This window comes from Oncorhynchus mykiss, chromosome 10 (genome assembly GCF_013265735.2).
Source record: "Oncorhynchus mykiss isolate Arlee chromosome 10, USDA_OmykA_1.1, whole genome shotgun sequence".
Taxonomy (NCBI): domain Eukaryota; kingdom Metazoa; phylum Chordata; class Actinopteri; order Salmoniformes; family Salmonidae; genus Oncorhynchus; species Oncorhynchus mykiss.
In genome coordinates this window covers 11,857,446-11,876,316 of record NC_048574.1, presented here as the reverse complement: position 1 = coordinate 11,876,316, position 18,871 = coordinate 11,857,446, and the positions used below count along the sequence as shown (strand labels likewise).

General features: G+C 42.9%; 1 protein-coding gene across 1 annotated transcript in view; it reads left to right on the top strand.

Moving 5' to 3' along the window:
• Nucleotides 1-7,743: 7,743 nt before the first annotated feature.
• Nucleotides 7,744-18,871, top strand: part of kctd16b (potassium channel tetramerization domain containing 16b) — an 81,379-nt gene continuing 70,251 nt past the window's right edge. The window contains exon 1 of the mRNA XM_021617459.2: nucleotides 7,744-9,505. Within this exon, the coding sequence (XP_021473134.1) occupies nucleotides 8,662-9,505 (844 nt within the window). The 5' untranslated portion in view covers nucleotides 7,744-8,661. The remainder of the gene's footprint in view (nucleotides 9,506-18,871) is intronic.

Genomic DNA, 18,871 nt, shown 5'->3' with positions numbered 1-18,871 from the left:
CTCTGGCAGCGCTGGACAGGCGAGGCGCACTGTAGGCCTGATGCGTGGTGCTGGCACTGGTGGTACTGGGCCGAGGACACGCACAGGAAGCCTGGTGCGGGGAGCTGCTACCGGAGGGCTGGGGTGTGGAGGTGGTACTGGAAAAACCGGACCGTGCAGGCGCACTGGAGCTCTTGAGCACCGAGCCTGCCCAACCTTACCTGGTTGAATGCTCACGGTCGCCCTGCCAGTGCGGCGAGGTGGAATAGCCCGCACTGGACTATGCAGGCGAACCGGAGAAACCGAGCGCAAGGCTGGTGCCATGTAAACCGGCCCAAGGAGACGCACTGGGGACCAGCTGCGTAGAGCCGGCTTCATAGCATTAGGCTCGACGCTCAATCTAGCCCGGCCGACACGCGGAGCTGGAATATACCGCACCGGGCTATGCACCCGCACTGGAGACACCGTGCGCACCACTGCATAACACGGTGCCTGTCCGGTCTCTCTAGCCCCCCGGTAAGCACAGGGAGTCTGCCCAGGTCTCCTACCTGGCATAGCCATACTCCCTGTTAGCCCCCCCCCAAGAAATTTTTGGGGCTGCTTCTCAGGCTTCCATCCGCTACGTCGTGCTGCCTCCTCATATCTGCGCCTCTCAGCTTTCGCCGCCTCCAGTTCCTCCTTGGGGCGGCGATATTCTCCAGGCTGAGCCCAGGGTCCTTTACCGTCCAGTTCTTCCTCCCATGTCCATTTCTCCAGGTGGTGCAGCCTCTCCCACTGCAGCTGCTCCTGCTGCTTCTTCTCCTGCTGCACCTTTGGGCGGCTACACTCCCCTGGTTTAGCCCAGGGTCCTCTCCCGTCGAGGATTTCCTCCCATGTCCAGAAGTCCTTATTGCGCGTCTCCTCGCGCTGCTCCTGCCTGTTGACACGCTGCTTGGTCCGTTGGTGGTGGGTGATTCTATAACGGTTTTCTGTATGTGAAGGAGAGTCGGACCAAAATGCAGCGTGTAGATTGCGATCCATGTTTTAATGAACAAACGTAAAACACGAATCAATGCAAACACTACAAAATAAAGAACGTGATGAACGTAACGAAAACCTAAAACAGCCTATCTGGTGAAAAACACATAGACAGGAACAATCACCCACAAACACACAGTGAAACCCAGGCTACCTAAATATGGTTCCCAATCAGAGACAATGACAAACACCTGCCTCTGATTGAGAACCATATCAGGCCGAACATAGAACTAGACAAACTAGACATGTAACATAGAATGCCCACTCAGATCACACCCTGACCAATCAAAACATAGAAAATACAAAGTAAACTATGGTCAGGGCGTGACATAAGGTAAGGTTTGTCCCTTGTATGATCTAAATTGATCTTGTTTAATGATGATACCATCTATCTTTTCATATTTGTGCAAATCATTCTAAAATAGAAAATGGAAATCAATCAATAACAAGAATATGTAGGCTATAAGAATATGTTGAAGGATAGCTGTATTGGGTGAGGATGACTGAACTGCTCACTTTTGTATCTGTGTCTGCAGGTTTACGGATGAGGAGGCGTACAAAGGTATGTCATTTGTCATTTTTTATATATATATTTTTTTATTTAACCTTTATTTAACTAGGCAAGTCAGTTAAGAACAAATTCTTATTTACAATGACGGCCTACACCGGCCAAACCTAGACGACTCTGGGCCAATTGTGCGCTGTCCCTATGGGACTACCAATCACGGCCAGTTGTGATACAGCCTGAATGTTATGCTGATCACATGTACTATCCTCGTCCTTTACCTTGTCAATGAATATCCCATAGGCCTCTACATTATGGACAAGGTATGTGTATAAAAACCATTATCAAAACAGGTTTTTTCATTCACATTCATCACAAAACCACGGTAGGAATTCTGTCGTGAGTGTGTTTTGTTAATCACCTGTATAATTACATTTTTTTTGATTGACAGACTCCCTCCCTACACCTCTGATGAATATAACAGGAAACTTGTTACGTCACCATGCACAGCAAAATCATCCTGGCTTTAGATAAGAACATCAACACCTTAACATCAACAAGCCAGAGGATATATCCATCGGACTTGGGGCTCTGCTGGGAGTTTATCTCATTTAGATGATTTACTTCTGCTTTGCCACTAACATCATAATAAACACTGACAACTATAATATTGTGTTATTGTTGTTATTGTTATGCATATTATTAATAATAATAATAATAGGGGGGGGGGGGGGGGCAGATATGTTCTTCAAAAGGTTCTTCAAGGATCCAGAAAGGGTTTTTTCAGAGAACTTAAAGGGCTTCCCCCACAGTTTCAATTTGAAGAACCCCTGAAGGATACTCAATAAGCCTTTTCTTTTTGGTGTGTATGTACGAGGACTAGAAACACTATGTTGCACCCAGTACATCAGATGATATACAGTGGCAAGAAAAAGTATGTGAGCCCTTTGGAATTACCTGGATTCCTGAATAAATTGATCATCAAATTTGATCTGATCTTCATCTAAGTCACAACAATAGACACACATAGTGTGCTTAAACTAATAACACACAAATCATTGTATTTTTCTTGTCTATATCGAATGCATCATTTAAACATTCACAGTGTAGGTTGGAAAAAGTATGTGAACCCCTAATGACTTCTCCAAAAGCTAGTCGGAGTCAGGAGTCAGCTAACCTGGAGTCCAATCAATGAGACGAGATTGGAGATGTTGGTTAAAGCTGCCCTGCCCTATACAAAACACTCACAAAATTTGAGTTTGCTATTCACAAGAAGCATTGCCTGATGTGAACCATGCCTCGAACAAAAGAGATCTCAGAAGACCCAAGATTAAGAATTGTTGACTTGCACAAAGCCGGAAAGGGTTACAAAAGTATCTCTAAAAGCCTTGATGTTCATCACTCCAAGGTAAGACAAATTGTCTATAAATGGAGAAAGTTCAGCACTGTTGCTACTCTCCCTAGGAGTGGCCATCCTGCAAAGATGACTGCAAGAGTACAGCGTAGAATGCTCAATGAGGTTAAGAAGAATCCTAGAGTGTCAGCTAAAGACTTACAGAAACCGCTGGAACATGCTAACATCTCTGTTGACGAATCTACGATACGTAAAAAAACAAACAAGAATGATGTTCATAGGAGGACTCCACGGAAGAATCCACTGCTGTCCAAAAAAGATGTTGCTGCACGTCTGAAGTTTGCAAAAGTGCACCTGGATGTTCCACAACGCTACTGGCAAAGTATTCTGTGGAAAGATTAAACTACAGTTGAGTTGTTTGGAAGGAACACACAACAATATATGTGAAGAAAACAATGCACAGCACACCAACATCAAAACCTCATCTCAACTGTAAAGTATGGTGTAGGGAGCATCATGGTTTGGGGCTGCTTGGCTGCCTCAGGGCCTGGACTGCTTGCTATCATCGATGGAAAAATGAATTCCCAAGTTTATCAAGACATTTTGCAGGAGAATGTTAGGCTATCTGTCCGCCAATAGAAGCTCAACAGAAATTGGGTGATGCAACAGGACAAAGACCCAAAACACAGAAGTAAATCAACAACAGAATGGCTTCAACAGAAGAAAATACGCCTTCTAGAGTGGCCCAGTCAGAGCTGACCTCAACCCGATTGAGATGCTGTGGCTTGACCTCAAGAGAGCAGTTCATACCAGAAATCCCAAGAATATTGCTGAACTGAAACAGTTTTATAAATAGGAATGGTCCAAAATCTCTCCTGACCGTTGTGCAGGTTTGATCCGCAACTACAGAAAACGTTTGGTTGAGGTTATTGCTGCCAAAGGAGGGTCAAGCAGTTATTAAATCCAAGGCTTCACCTACTTTTCCCACCCTGCACTGTGAATGTTTATACGGTGTGTTCAATAAAGACATGAAAACGTACAATTGTTTGTGTGTTATTAGTTTAAGCAGACTTAGCTTGTCTATTGTTGTAACCTTGATGACGATCAGGTCAAACTTTATGACCAATTTATGCATAAATCCAGGCATTTCCCAAGGGTTCACATGCTTTTTCTTGTCACTGCATGTTTCATCATGATGGTCTAAGAACACATGCTATATATTTAGAACACATGCTGTAATGTCCTCCATTGAATCTGGACTAGGCCGGATTTAGAAGAAATACACACATAATCACTTTTAAACAACACTCTGTCTGTCCTCCTGAACCTACTTTGGCCTAAAGGCTGGACTTGGCATTGATACGTGAGCTTGTATGTAAAACTGCAGAAGTCTTCCAATATAATTGTCTCCCCAGAGCAGCAACACAGTTGTGGTGATAGAGATGTGGATGACTAAGCCACTAAGGCCAAGGCCCACTCAACACCTCTAATAGCAAGTTGTCAACCGCCTGGCTTATCGCACAGACACAAACCCCGCAATAACTCTTATCAGGTTCAATGATAAGTGCTAAATAAAGGGACATGCTGCCATCTATCTGCTTCTCAGATCTATAATCAGTTTTTCCTCCGAGGCGCCAGTTCCCCCTGAATCTCATCCACACGGTTCTGGAGGGGCCCCAATCCCCTGCTGCAAGTGGCTGAAAGCAGTGCAATGAAATGCAGAGGGATTCATCTGGGCAGGAAGCACAAGCAAGCATGCCGCACGCACGCATACACACACACACACCAAATAATCCTGATTTGAATTATTAAGTTATTATACATCATAGGCTCTGTCGAGAGAGATGTGAGTGAGTAGGGGGTTCTGTGTCTGGAGAGATGTGAGTGAGTAGGGGGCTCTCTGTCTAGAGAAATGTGAGTGAGTAGGGGGTTCTGTGTCTAGAGAGATGTGCGTGAGTAGGGGGTTCTGTGTCTAGAGAGATGTGAGTGAGTAGGGGGCTCTCTGTCTAGAGAAATGTGAGTGAGTAGGGGGTTCTGTGTCTAGAGAGATGTGAGTGAGTAGGGGGTTCTCTGTCTAGAGAGATGTGAGAGAGTAGGGGGTTCTGTGTCTGGAGAGATGTGAGTGAGTAGGGGGTTCTCTGTCTAGAGAGATGTGAGTGAGTAGGGGGTTCTCTGTCCCTGAGATGCTTCCATTAAGCCCCATCCATAGAGGGGCTGTAGTCTGAGAGGGGCTGTAGTCTTTACCAATGGTAAAGTAGATCTAGTAGATCTAGACCCGCTCCTCCAGTCAGTTGCAGGTGTCTAATGATGATAGATTGTTACAATTAACTAGGTTTTCATCTCCCGCTCACTGAACAAAGCCTCTAAGTTTTGCAATGAGACAAGAGATGAAAGAGAGACAACAGATGGAAATGCAAGAGCGTGATGTTGATTTGTAATGTACCTCATTTGAAACTGCCATAACCCTACTACACCAACAGTATAACAACTTACAGGTGGTCATCATAGGCCTTTTAAATAGCAGCACATGGCGTTGGTGAAGGCTGCATGCATTTATTCATGATTACAGCCATGGCCTACTTCCAACTGAGTGCACAGAGGTCTCAGCAAGGCCCCCTCTCTGAGGAGCAGCAGGCCTGCAGAAATACCACAGGAGACATTGAGTAGAAAACAAACATTTACAGTTTTAGTCTTTTTTTAAAAGAGGGCAATTGCATCTTCTCTTCTAATTACTGTATTGGCCTGTTGAAGTAACTGAGTATCATCCAGGGTCAAACCGCTAGAGCGGTTTTTAATCACTTGATGAAAGTTGCAGAGGGAGGAATCCATCAAATATTCAAATTGAAGGTAAGTTATTTTAAATATGAAGGTACCACCCCTCTCAGATGTAATGTGGCATCTTGGACAGAACACCCATTTACAATGACTGCTGGGACTTCCAGTCACGTCCAAATCCAGAGAGAACTTGTATCTAACAAAGTAGTAGCGGTACTATCTTTTGTTTTGAAATGTAGACTTAGTAGTTATCTTGAACATATTGTCAAGTTATTCCAAACATGGTCTATTTGGGTACTGTGTGCAATCTTGGCTTCTAAAATCAATAGGGCTTTTTAGCCTTATCCATGAAAAAGTATCGCTAGGCCAAATGATTTGTGTATCGGGGGCTCAATAATTGCCTTGTTCGCCCCTAACACTTCTATCCAAGATAACTATTCTACTCTTGTATGAGATGTAGAATAACACTTAACAGACATTAACACAGACTACACTACAAAAAGAAAAGGTTCCTGGAGTATCATTTAAGGGTTCTTCAAATTGAAAATGTGTGGAACCCCCTATACGTTCTTTTAAAGAACCCCTTTTAATGGATCCTTGAAGAAGCTTTTGAAGAACCGTTTGGGGTTCATTTTTGAACTACCCCCCTATTATTATTATTATTAATAATAATAATACCTATAACAATAACAACAATTTTGATTTTAGTGGCAAAGCAGAATAAACTAAATCTAAATATGAGGTTAACTCCCAGCAGTAGATCTATCCTCTGACATGTTGATGTTCTCCGTATCCATAGCCAGAAGGATTTTTACAGTGCATGGTGATCAAACAGGTTTCCTGTTATCTTCATCAGAATCTGTGAACCCCAAAAATAGTAATTAAACAGATGCACATTATACAAAACATGCACATGACAGTATTCATACCTTGGTTTTGTGATGAATGTGAATGAAAAAAAAACTGTTTTGATAATGGTTTTCATACATATACATTGTCATAATGTAGAGGCCTATGGGATATTCATTGACGAGGTAAGGGAGGAGGATGGTTAACGTGATCTGTATAACATACCAATACCAAATGACATACCTTTGTATGCCTCCTCATCCGTAAACCTGCAGACACAGACACAAAAGTGAGCAGTTCAGTCATCTGCACCCAATACAGCTATCCTTCAACATATTCTTATACCCTACATATTCTTACCTCTTTGTTGATTGATATCTAAAACAAGATACATTTAAATCATACAAGGGACAAACCGTACCTTGAATTGAGGAGATCTTTACATGTTTCAATTGGGCAGTTAGTTTCCTGCAGGAACCCACACCAACTAAGGAGTTTCCTCGATGAACTCCACCTCCTATTTGGTTCTTGGAATAACCTTTCGGGGGCAATTTTCAGTGCAAAGAACCCTAAGGTTCTTCGAAGAACCCTTGTTGAACCCCTAATTTTTTGATTGTTTAGCACGTTGAGTTTCAACAAACTTCAACAAAGAATGCCAAAACGTGCACGTGCAGCAAACTATAGTGGCGCGTCGCCGTGCAAGATGCCAGTGAGCGGGTGGAGCTGTCCGTGGTTCTGAAACAAGGAGCGTTTTATTTCGGAGCGTCGAACATACAGCGAGTGGCGCTGTTGCATATTTATCAGAAAGTTGAAGTTAACAGTTAAGGCAGTAGCTGTAAGCAACACCAGACCTTTGAATTGCAGTGCAAATTGATACTGTTTAGTAGGCCTATTTGTTTTTGATTATCATGGCTTACTCTGGTTGACAACCCTAAGGCCCATTCTATCCGAGTCTGAAATTGTTTACGTTTTAAATACTCAAGAAAACCTCTCATGGACTGAGCTAATGGAGAAATGATCGCACTCGGATTGGGTGTTGGCTTTTGAAACGTAGTCTTGTTAGGCTCATTTTCAGTTGGCACACGACTAACCTATACTGTAATTTTATCAGAGGTCGAAATAAAAAAATGTGAAAGGTGGATTTCAGTATATTCAATTTATATTTCAGTATATTCCTTTAAGATTATGTCATTATTTAATACCCATTATGGTTTATCCCTGCACCGCTGAGGCAACATCAGCAGAGACGTTTTTTTTACGGGCACCACCCTGCTCGGAGGGGACCGGGAGAATCGTTTCATATCCTCCGACAGCTCCAGCTATCCAGCCTTCAGCGCGCGCACGCCCATGACAAAATGAGTGCCTCGGACCGCTAACAGCACAACCTCAGCACTGGGTTTGTCTCTGCAATTGGATAGATTTCAATCTGGACCAGGTGTTCTCAGTAATAGGCTACTACACTACATGGCTCCTTAGGGCGGAGTGGATTCAACCCATGTGAAGTTACTATTTTTCAGACAGTCTTTTTCATCAGCAAGACCAATTCCTCGTGTTCAAAGGAAGTTAAAGATAAAACGCCGGTGATAACGATACATTTCCCTTTGGACTTTGGAAGTTGTTGGGGGGAGTTTTTTTTATTTAACATATTGTAGATATATTTTGAAATTGATGTAGAGTATTATCTATATTCAATTTGCTCTGGCAAACAGCAGAAAGACAGCTGATGTTCCGTTTGTCAGTGTTTCTATGTTATCTGGCCGCGGTGATTCTCATGAACCTCAGTCATTTCCCTCGGTAATGTTCTTCTCCCAGGGCCAATTATTGCAGAGCAACTGATGCAGGCTGGTACGGTGCAAACCTTTGATGCGTCCGTATATTTTTTTGTACTCTCAGAACACAGATTTTTCAACTGCACAGCTCTGTTAATTGTACATTTTGACAGCGGTCTCTTGGACATCCTCCACTAGGCTATTATTCTACGACCACTAGGACTGGTAGGTGAATGACTGGCTTTATACGGCTTCTTTATCAAAATCTACGTTCAGTTTGTTGAATTATTAATTGTAGCTTTAAAAAATAATAATCAAACACCAAGATACCTTGTTTAATTTCAAGTAAACATTGAGAGCAACTTTTGGACTTCAATCCACCATCTAAAATTCGGTGGAGTTTTTAGTCATTCATGACGGAAACAATGGCATTGAGTGGAAACTGTAGGACTAACCCTACGTCAAAAGAACAAGGATCTGTTCAGAATAGTTTCCCAGATGTTGTAGAATTAAATGTCGGGGGACAGGTGTATTACACGCGTCATGCAACGTTAGTAAGCACCCCAAATTCCTTGCTGGGCAAAATATTCTCACCTAAGAAGGATGCCACTAATGATTTGGCGCGGGACCCTAAGGGACGCTATTTTATCGACAGAGATGGATTTCTATTTCGATATGTGTTGGACTACCTCAGAGACAAACAAGTTGTACTGCCCGACCATTTTCCAGAGAAGGGGAGGCTTAGGAAAGAGGCGGAGTACTTCCAGTTGCCAGACTTGGTCAAACTATTGACGCCCGAAGATTTAAAACACAGCCCAGACGAATACTTCCACAGTGATTTTGAAGATGGTTCTCAAGGCAGCGACCACAAGATGTGTCCGCCGTCATCACTCGTTCCGGCAGACCGAAAAAGTGGATTTATTACGGTTGGGTACAGGGGCTCTTGTACAATAGGCAGAGAGAGTCAAACCGACTCCAAATTCAGAAGGGTCCCGCGGATTTTGATTTGTGGGAGGGTTGCGTTAGCCAAGGAAGTTTTTGGGGAGACCTTGAACGAGAGTCGAGATCCGGACAGGACACCGGATCGATATACTTCCAGGTTTTACCTGAAGTTCAAACACCTTGAGAGATCATTTGACATGCTGTCCGAGTGTGGTTTCCAGATGGTTGCCTGTAACTCTTCAGTCACAGCGTCATCCGTGAATCAACACACAGAAGACAAGATCTGGTCAAGTTACACTGAATACATCTTTTATCGTAAGTGGCTTTCGTTTTTACCAGGTGTCAGTTTAACTACACACCCCATGTCAAATAGTCCTCCAAGTCACCACTAGAAGGCACACTTGCTTCACACGTTTCCCCCAGGCATTCTGCTTTTGAAGTAGTTCTGAGAGTGGTCACACACGCACAAGAACATGATGCACAGAGATAGTCACTCAGTCCCCGGCTGTGTGTGCCAGTGATCAATGCTTGCCAAACTGTGTATCTTATGTGGAAATGGTATGTTCCAATCCACCCTGTAAAAAGACAACTGAAAACAGCCTTCTACAAATTGAACAACATCATGTGTATTGTGATTGCTGGTATGTGTTGAGGACAGTCTGTCTGCCCACTCTGGAGCTAATCTAAATCGATTTCACTCCTTTAATTGGTTTATATGAGTTCCCTCTTAGTGCTCTGTTGAATTCCCCCATGGGCCTAAACCCATTTGTTTCCAGAAATTCCTACCTGGAAGTGCTATTCATCTTCCATACTGAGTGTGCTGCAGCCTCTCTTCATTTCTCTCCAAGCCATCATTTGGAGGCAGGGTAGGATGATGGCTTTTATAATGGCTCTCATAATATTTTATGGTGCAACAAAATACCACATACAATCAGAGTTGAAAGTACATACTGTGTTCCTTTGCTGCAAAGGCTCTGCCAAAAGGTAGAACGCAAAGCAAGCTTATACTGTGACTGCATTCCACTCTGAGCTCATAAAACATATTGAGACCTTTTTTTAAAGCATATACTGTAGATACTGCTGTGTCATTAAGTTAAAGGGAGATGTTATTAGACTTCCAATGTTGGGAGCATTCTAAGTTTCCTGATTAACAGGTGCAACAATCTCGAGATTCTCCAAGTTTATTCCTTTAGAAAATGAGCAGATACTATTCCACAGTAGGTAAATCTGTGTCACGAGTCACACAGTTCTGATGAGTAGCATGCAATTGTCACTGTCTGGTCTACACAAACGCAAGTTCCAGTGACACCCTGTCTATTTGTCAATGAGAGTATGCTCCGAAGACCTCTCCTTGTTTACAGTGAAATAACATTGCTTTCTGGATCCGGTCAACCAATATTTAGCTGGTGAGTGCACACAGGAAGTGTGTAAAGGTTGAAGGCACCCAGTGGAATCAATGAAGTCAGTGACAGCCTCTTGTTAGTCTTCTCTCCCTCTCTGGCTCCCTGGCACGCTCCTGCTCCCCCGTCGCCCCTGGCAGAGTGCACCAGTTGCCTTTCATAGGCCTCACTGCTCCGTCTCGGCGGCTGCGTCGCCTGCTATCCTTCGCAAGCTAATTTATTTACCAATTTGTCGCATGGTTAGAGTGATTGATAATCAATCATTTGCAAAGACATTATGAGGACTCACTGCTAGGGCCTGCATGTCGAAGACACAATAAATCATGCTATCATTTTTGGTGGCAAAATAATAATTTCTAAACTGTTTGCAAAATTATTAATTTCGCCTGGGCCCCTCCTTTTGGTGTAAATGTGTACATTAAATGATTACGTTAGAGAAGATTCTGTCATTGCGAAAGCCTTTCATATGTTGATGGTAAGTCGTGTGACAGGGAACTCTATTAGCTTAGAAATGAATAATTCTCCTGTAATGTGTTGTGGCAGGTGGGTGGCAGGGTGTATGGCACCATTTGTGACCCCACACTTTCAAGACCTTAACACCCCATCAGAGTGGAATCATAAAAACACACATGCACCGGTTTCAGCTGGATCAAGGTGCTAAAAATAATGAACATTTTACAGTAAAATGTTGGTGTGATATTTTGGGATGGAGCGCTATGCCTGTTTCAACCAATTTGCTTATCTGGAGAAAAGGCATGACAGTGCAAAGACTGCTCTTGATAGGTGCAGCTGCTCCACAGTCCAGTCTGTCAGGGGGGCAGTCACCAAGCCCAAAGTCTGCATTATTCAGACAGAACCAGGGAGGCAGGGGAAGAGAGGAGAGAGGAAGGATATCTGCATAGGATGGAATGGATTGTCTGGCTGGCCCTTGACCTGCTCTCCAAACTGTGTAATGACTGCAATCACAGGCCCCAAGGCAATCCTGGGAACTCTGGAGATGCTGTGCATTTGACTAAGTAAGACCTGTTGAGGGAAAGATTGCACAGCGCAAACAACCTGCTCCCACGTCTCTATCAATCCATTTTATTTTCTGATGTTTTCTATGCATGGTTGTATGCACAGTGGATTGAAAAGGCGGATGCCTCTGCTGTTGTGATGGAGTAAGTGCTCTCTGGTGCAACAGATAATGGGACAAAGAGTGACTGGAGGGACTTCACAAATACGCTGATGCTGCCATACATAGCGTAACACTGGGCACTTGGCTTTGGCAGAGTATTGAAAATAACATAAGCATTTGTTTAAAAAAAAAGCCCTAATCTCAATGACAATTTCGAATAAATACGTGCATGTCATTGCATTATTGGATATCTGTTGAGGTTAGAGTAGGTGCTCGATAAATCCTCTCTTGCATTTGATGCACTTAGACAATCAAATGGTAATCAGCATCTACATGTAACTTAGAGGAAGGAGACCTCTGATTTATATACACAGCATATCCAAGTCTGTCTGTAGACTGTCTAGAAATGTAATCTTTATCCAAGGAAGTACATGTCACCAACTATAAGAATAACAAAGGAAACTGTTGAATGTGGATATCCATGGTGATGAGACTATTCCTTATAATACTGCCCCTTTATACCCATGAAACTTAAATGACCAATCTGCACTTTTGAATGTGGATATCTACATGGTGAGGATACTGACCCTTCATACCCATCTAACTTTAAGTACCCATCTCAACTGCTTGATACTGCACAGTTTTGGTACCCATTTAGCCAGAAAGTGGCCATGACATCTCCCATTTGGAGAGTAGAGTTATTCTTGTTGTAATTCTAGAGGAAGATGGGTGCAATGGGCCCACCGATGTTAAAATGAGCCTTTAGAAAGATTATGCTCTCCGCTTACTTTAACACGTTTATGTTACTCTGGTGAGCTGAATCATTTCTACCTATAATGGAACTGTAGAGATGTTCTTGAGAATTTAATACTTGTGTAGCCAATATCAATTTTATGAAAGGCTATCCAGCGTCTTAGGCTTTGGGCAGGATAATATTGTTTCAAAAATGTTTATTTCAATAGAATCCCAGTGAAGATTCCACCAAGATATGACCAGCAGTTCTTCCTTGATGGCATAGCAATAGCAGGGATGGGCAACTCAATTCCTCAAGGGCCTGATCGGTGTCACACTTCTGCCCCAGCTCCAGCTAACACATCTGACTACAATAATCAACTAATCATGATCTTCAGTTTGGAATCCAATTAGTTTAATCATCTGTGTTTGCTAGGGATGGGGGGAAAGTGTGACATCACTCCGGGCCCCCGAGGACTGGAGTTTCCCATCCCTGATCTATAGCTTGATGACCTGTGGCATTGTTGATATGGATTTGAGAAGTGGTATTGCAATGGATCAAGATTCTATTAAGAATACAATCCTTAATCCTGAAACCTGAGCTTCATATGCATCTGTGCGTATGTGGTCCCGGAATATATGATTTTCCGATCTTTATGGATGACAGAGTTTGTTTTGTAGTCTCACTGTGTGTGTTTGTGATAGTACAAATGTAGGATACATTTACTGAACCCACACTAACACACAGTTATTTTAACAGTTTTGCACTTTTCATGTAGCCTACTTTTGGCCAGCTAATAGCCTAACCACTGATCAAGCAACAAGGCGGCAGGTAGCCTAGTGGTTAGAGCGTTGGGCCAGTAACCGAAAGATTGCTAGGTTGAATCCCAGAGCAGACAAGGTGAAAAATCTGCTGATGTGCCCTTGAGCAAGGCACTTAACCCTAAAACCTCCAGGGTTGCTGTTGAATGTCAAACCCTGGCTGTGACCCTGCTCTGTGGGGGTCTCGGGAAGAGTGGGATATGCAAAAATCAGGTGTGAAATAGAACAAATATAAGCACCCACCATATTGTTATGGACTAAACGTTAAAATCCTGTTGCTGCAGGATTATGTTGCTGTGACAGTATAGGTCAAATTAAGATTAGATATTCCAGCTTTGAAGGTCCCCTTACATGTTTTAAAGAGCTACATACCGAGCCTCAGGGAAATCTCCTATGTGCTTTGAATTTTTCATCCCTTGTGTTGCACTTGAGCAAACATATAGAATATTTAATTTGTTTGCATCAGGACTCAGGACTGGCTTTAGACCCCGCTTTTTGAATAGTGTGAGAAGTCAGCGGGGGCCATGGTCAAGATACCAAACATGCCTCGGAGGAATACCTCTAATTGTGAGATCAGTATGTTCAGCTCTGTTGATGGGGGCCCAAGGTGTTGGTAATGTATTCAGAAGGGTGTGCGTGCCTGTGGAGGGGAATGTGTGTGGAAGAGGCAGACATAGCAGACAATTATCAGAATCCATCACCCCTGAATCAAATGTTTGCCCATTAGAGATGTTATAGGCTGACATTTCTGTGCAGAGCTACCGTTTAATCACTACGCCTTCCGCCACGGTGTTGCCAGGATGTCTGCAATCAGCACACATCCTGTCCAGCAGAGCGCCGACCAGCGACATTGTAGCTGGACCCACAGCAATTAGCTTGCAACACAAAAATGGTCAACACTGGTTAAGCTCTTAAAACTGTGAAGCAGGGAGATAAGCGCAGATACGTATAAACGTGTAAACGTATATGCTGTAATGATCTGTCCTGATCTGTACCAGCGAGGGGCCCAGATCCTTCCTCCTGATTATATTGCACCAAGGGCAACTGAAGGACGGCTTTATTGTTTTGATTCCTTGGCTTCAGAGAGTTTTTTCAGCTCTCCCTCATCTTCAAAACCTACTATTGAGTGGGTCAGCTTCTCCCCACATTCCTCCTCTGGTTTCCCTTCAACTCTTACAGAGGGTGAACTATTTCCTTCGACTTGCAGAGGCAGACATAATGCTAACGGCCACGCTAACAGCCACCACGCTAACAAACGCCACGCTAACAACAGCCAGAAAAGGTTTGTCTCATTCCCAGGCAGCTTAATGCACTGTGTAACTGCACTAAGAGCTGCAGAACACTCTGCAGTCCAGGGAGTTTAATGCACTCGATTCTCGGATCAAGCCTTTGTACTCTTTCTGTAGCATTTAGAGCATGTAAACGCTGTGCAGATAGATAGGTGGGCCAACTGTGCAAGTAGATAGCTGGGCCGACCGTGCAGATATATAGCTGGGCCGACCGTGCAGGTAGATATCTGGGCCGACCGTGCTGATAGATAGCTGGGCCGACTGTGCAGGTAGATAGCTGGGCCGACCGTGCAGGTAGATGGCTGGGCCGACCGTGCAGATAGATAGCTGGGCCGACTGTGCAGGTAGATAGCTGGACCGACCGTGCAGGTAGATAGCTGGGCCGACCGTGCAGATAGATAGCTGGGCCGACTGTGCAGGTAGATAGCTGGGCTGATCGTGCAGGTAGATAGCTGGGCTGACTGTGCAGGTACAGTTGAGGTCGGAAGTTTACATACACTTAGGTTGGAGTCATTAAAACTCGTTTTTCAACCACTCCACAAATGTCTTGTTAACAAACTATAGTTTTGGCAAGTCGGTTAGGACATCTACTTTGTGCATGACACAAGTAATTTTTCCAACAATTGTTTACAGACAGATTATTTAACTTATAATTAATTCACTGTTTCACAATTACAGTGGATCAGAAGTTTACATACAGTAAGTTGACTGTGCCTTTAAACAGATTGGAAAATTCCAGAAAATTATGTCATGGCTTTAGAAGCTTCTGAAAAGCTAATTGACACAATTTGAGACAATTGGAGGTGTACCTGTGGATGTATTTCAAGGCCTACCTTCAAACTCAGTGCCTCTTTGCTTGACATCATGGGAAAATCAAAAGAAATCAACCAAGACCTCAGAAAGGAAATTGTAGACCTCCACAAGTCTGGTTCATCCTCAGGAGCAATTTCCAAATGCCTGAAGGTATCACGTAGATCTGTACAAACAATAGTACGCAGTATAAACACCATGGGACCACGCAGCCGTCATACCGCTCAGGAAGGAAACACTTTCTGTCTCCTAGAGATGAACTTACTCTGGTGCGAAAAGTGCTAATCAATCCCAGAACAACAGCAAAGGACCTTGCACAAAAGTATCTATGTCCACAGTAAAATGAGTCCTATATCGACAACCTGAAAGGCCGCTCAGCAAGAAAGAAGCCACTGCTCCAAAACCGCCATTAAAAAGCCAGACTATGGTTTGTAACTGCACATGGGGACAAAGATCTTACTTTTTGGAGAAATGTCCTCTGATCCGATGAAGCAAATATAGAACTGTTTGGCCATAATGACCATTGTTATGTTTGGAGGAAAAAGGGGGAGGCTTGCAAGCCGAAGAACACCATCCCAACCGTGAAGCACGGGGGTGGCAGCATCATGTTGTGGGGGTGCTTTGCTGCATACTAATTGAGTGTATGTAAACTTCTGACCCACTGGGAATGTGATGAAAGAAATAAAAGCTGAAATAAATAATTCTCTCTACTATTATTCTGACATTTCACATTCTTAAAACAAGGTGGTGATCCTAACTGGCCTAAAACAGGGAATTTTTACTCAGATTAAATGTCAGGAATTGTGAAAAACTGACTTTAAATGTATTTGGCTAAGATGTATGTAAACTTTTGACTTGAACTGTAGATAGCTGGGCCGACTGTTCTCTCCAGTTTTGGTGTATGCTGCATTTCCAATGATTTCTTTACTTCAGCTGAAGCATGCAGAGCCGGGGGCTGATGGGTGGGTGCTTTTGTTTTAGTCTCATCTCTCATTGCTGCACTTCATTACCTCATTATTTCCACCTTAGCAGTTACTGGTGCTGTTCTACTTCACAAAATTACCCAAAGACAAATGTCCACAATGTGTGGACAATAAAGTTTTTCTAATTCTAAATTCAATTTTCTATGACTGTGTCATTGTGCCACTGCTGCCCCACAATGCAAGGTTACCAAGTCTATTTATGTAGAAGGGAGTGAGATGCAATATTGCCTTGGCTTTCTGTGTGAATGTAGTGGTTTTCCGTAAGGTTGACATTACTTGCTCATAGATATGGCATTAAGTGTAGTATACACAGTTTCAGGTTTTGAATTCTACTGTCAACAGTTCCAATGGTGAGGTAAAATCAGTCCTAGATGATTTACAACTAAATAAACGCTTGAGAACCTTAAATTTGACAGTTTGATACAATTGGAAGCTTCTAGATCTTTAGGTAAACCATACTGCATTTCACATACCCAGCTGAAGTACCTGGTTGTAGACTGTAAGGTAAACCATACTGCATTTCATATACACGGCTGAAGAACCTGGCTGTAGATTGTAAGGTAAATCATACTGCATTGCACATACATGGCTGATGGAGCTAATTGACATGGCTAGACTACAGCTTATGCTGTGTCCCTCTGCCAGTGGTTGAGGGTCCTGGAAAGGGAGGAAACTCAGTGGAGGTGCTCTCTGTCTGTCTCCTGCCTTATCTTACTTTATACATATTTTTACAGTTGATGAGGGGTTTGATGAAGGGATGCAGTTTGTTCCTTTCTGCAGCTCCTGAGAAACTCTCCTGAGTGCAGAACTGATTTCCTCTCGACCCCTCTGTGACACAGAAAAATGGCCCAGATTGTCACCGTCAATCATGAGATTAAATTGTCACCCTGTCTGTCTGTATTTGGTAGACAGTAAATGACTGCAGAAGAATGTCTCAGCTTGTCATCGCCTTCGCACAATAAGTTCCCATTAGACCCTAGCCAGCTGGGAGTTCCTGGGTCACCCACTCACTGGAGGATCCCTTGAGCTATATTGCAGGAATAGGGCTATTGACTTATTCCCAAGAGCTCATGAAGGATGAGGTTCTAGAATGGGTGGGTTTTATGATGTGAATTGGTGCATCTTCTATACCCTCCATACTCAAATTTTCTTCTTCTTCATTTTTTTACTAGGTCGGGCTTAGGTTTGACCCCTGGTATCATATAAACACACAGAAGACATGGAATAATGCATAGAATTTGTGGAAATTAGCTTTAAAACAGAAAAAAAAATCTCTGCCCCATGCAAAATGTGTAGAATTGTGGGAAATTAGCTTTAAAACAGCAAAAAAATCTCTGCCCCATGCAAAGGGTGTAGAATTGCGGGAAATTAGCTTAAAATAATTCACACCTGATAGTAGACATTCAGAAATAGTAAACTTTGTAGCTTTGCAGCTATAGATACACGTATAAAAGATAGTCTACTTTGGATATTCTGAGATATTATGTATATTTAAAAGTACATTTGAATTGAATGCGCAATCACAATTGAATTATGTTACACAGCTGATGTGTAGTTCAGTGCAGTATATAAGTGTCATATAACATCTTACTGAAGTTTTACTGATCATTACTTTATTTTTTAAGTTATTCCCTATGAATCTTCCCTCATACGAGCATTTATGTGGATCATAAATTACAAGGTCACAAGGTTTGGAAAAAGTAAGAAATCACATCTAACGTTATCAACTCATATTTCCTTTCAGTTCAGCATCTTTTGTGGTATTTAGAGTACAATTGATCACCCGATGTGTGCCCTCTGACAGGTTGGGAAACTGCTTGGCAAATTGCCTGAGCCTCCCACACCTCTGGGAGACCTTATAGAAGAAAACCAATTTGAGAGAAATTCAGTAAACAGTGAATAACACAGGGTGCAGATACATTCTCTCACTTAAATGTGCAATATGCAGAAATCTCTCCACCGTTTCCTGGTTGCTAAAATTCTAATAGTTCGCCTAATTTCAGTTTATGTGACATTTTTTTATATTTATGTCTGTAATAAAGCCCTTTTGTGGGGAAAAACTCATGTGAAACCTTCCAGCCATAATGGACTGACTGGCAGGATCGGTGCCAGCCTGCCAGGGAAATGCTCTTTTCAAAAAAACACAGTCGGCTGGGCTCTGATGGCTGTCTGGAATGTAGCCACATCTTACCTACAGTAGAATGTGGGGAGATGGATAATACCTGAGCTGTGTTTTCACTTCAATGATGCAGTAATAAAAAATGCCTGAAAGGGTCTGAAGGAAACTCTCTATCCAGGAGCCCTTCAGAAATATAACCTTGAGATGGAGAATGACGTTAAGTCTCCGTCAGCATGCCTTTTAAGGACAGATCGGTTTGGCTTGAAATATTGTAACTTGTAATATCTCTGCTGATGGCTGCACGAATTGTCTGATGTTTTGTAGAAATATTACGGTGGAGGTAAAATGACTTTTTCTTGGTATGCAACTGGGACAGCTTTGTGGGCAGCATGTAGAGGAGATGTGAGTT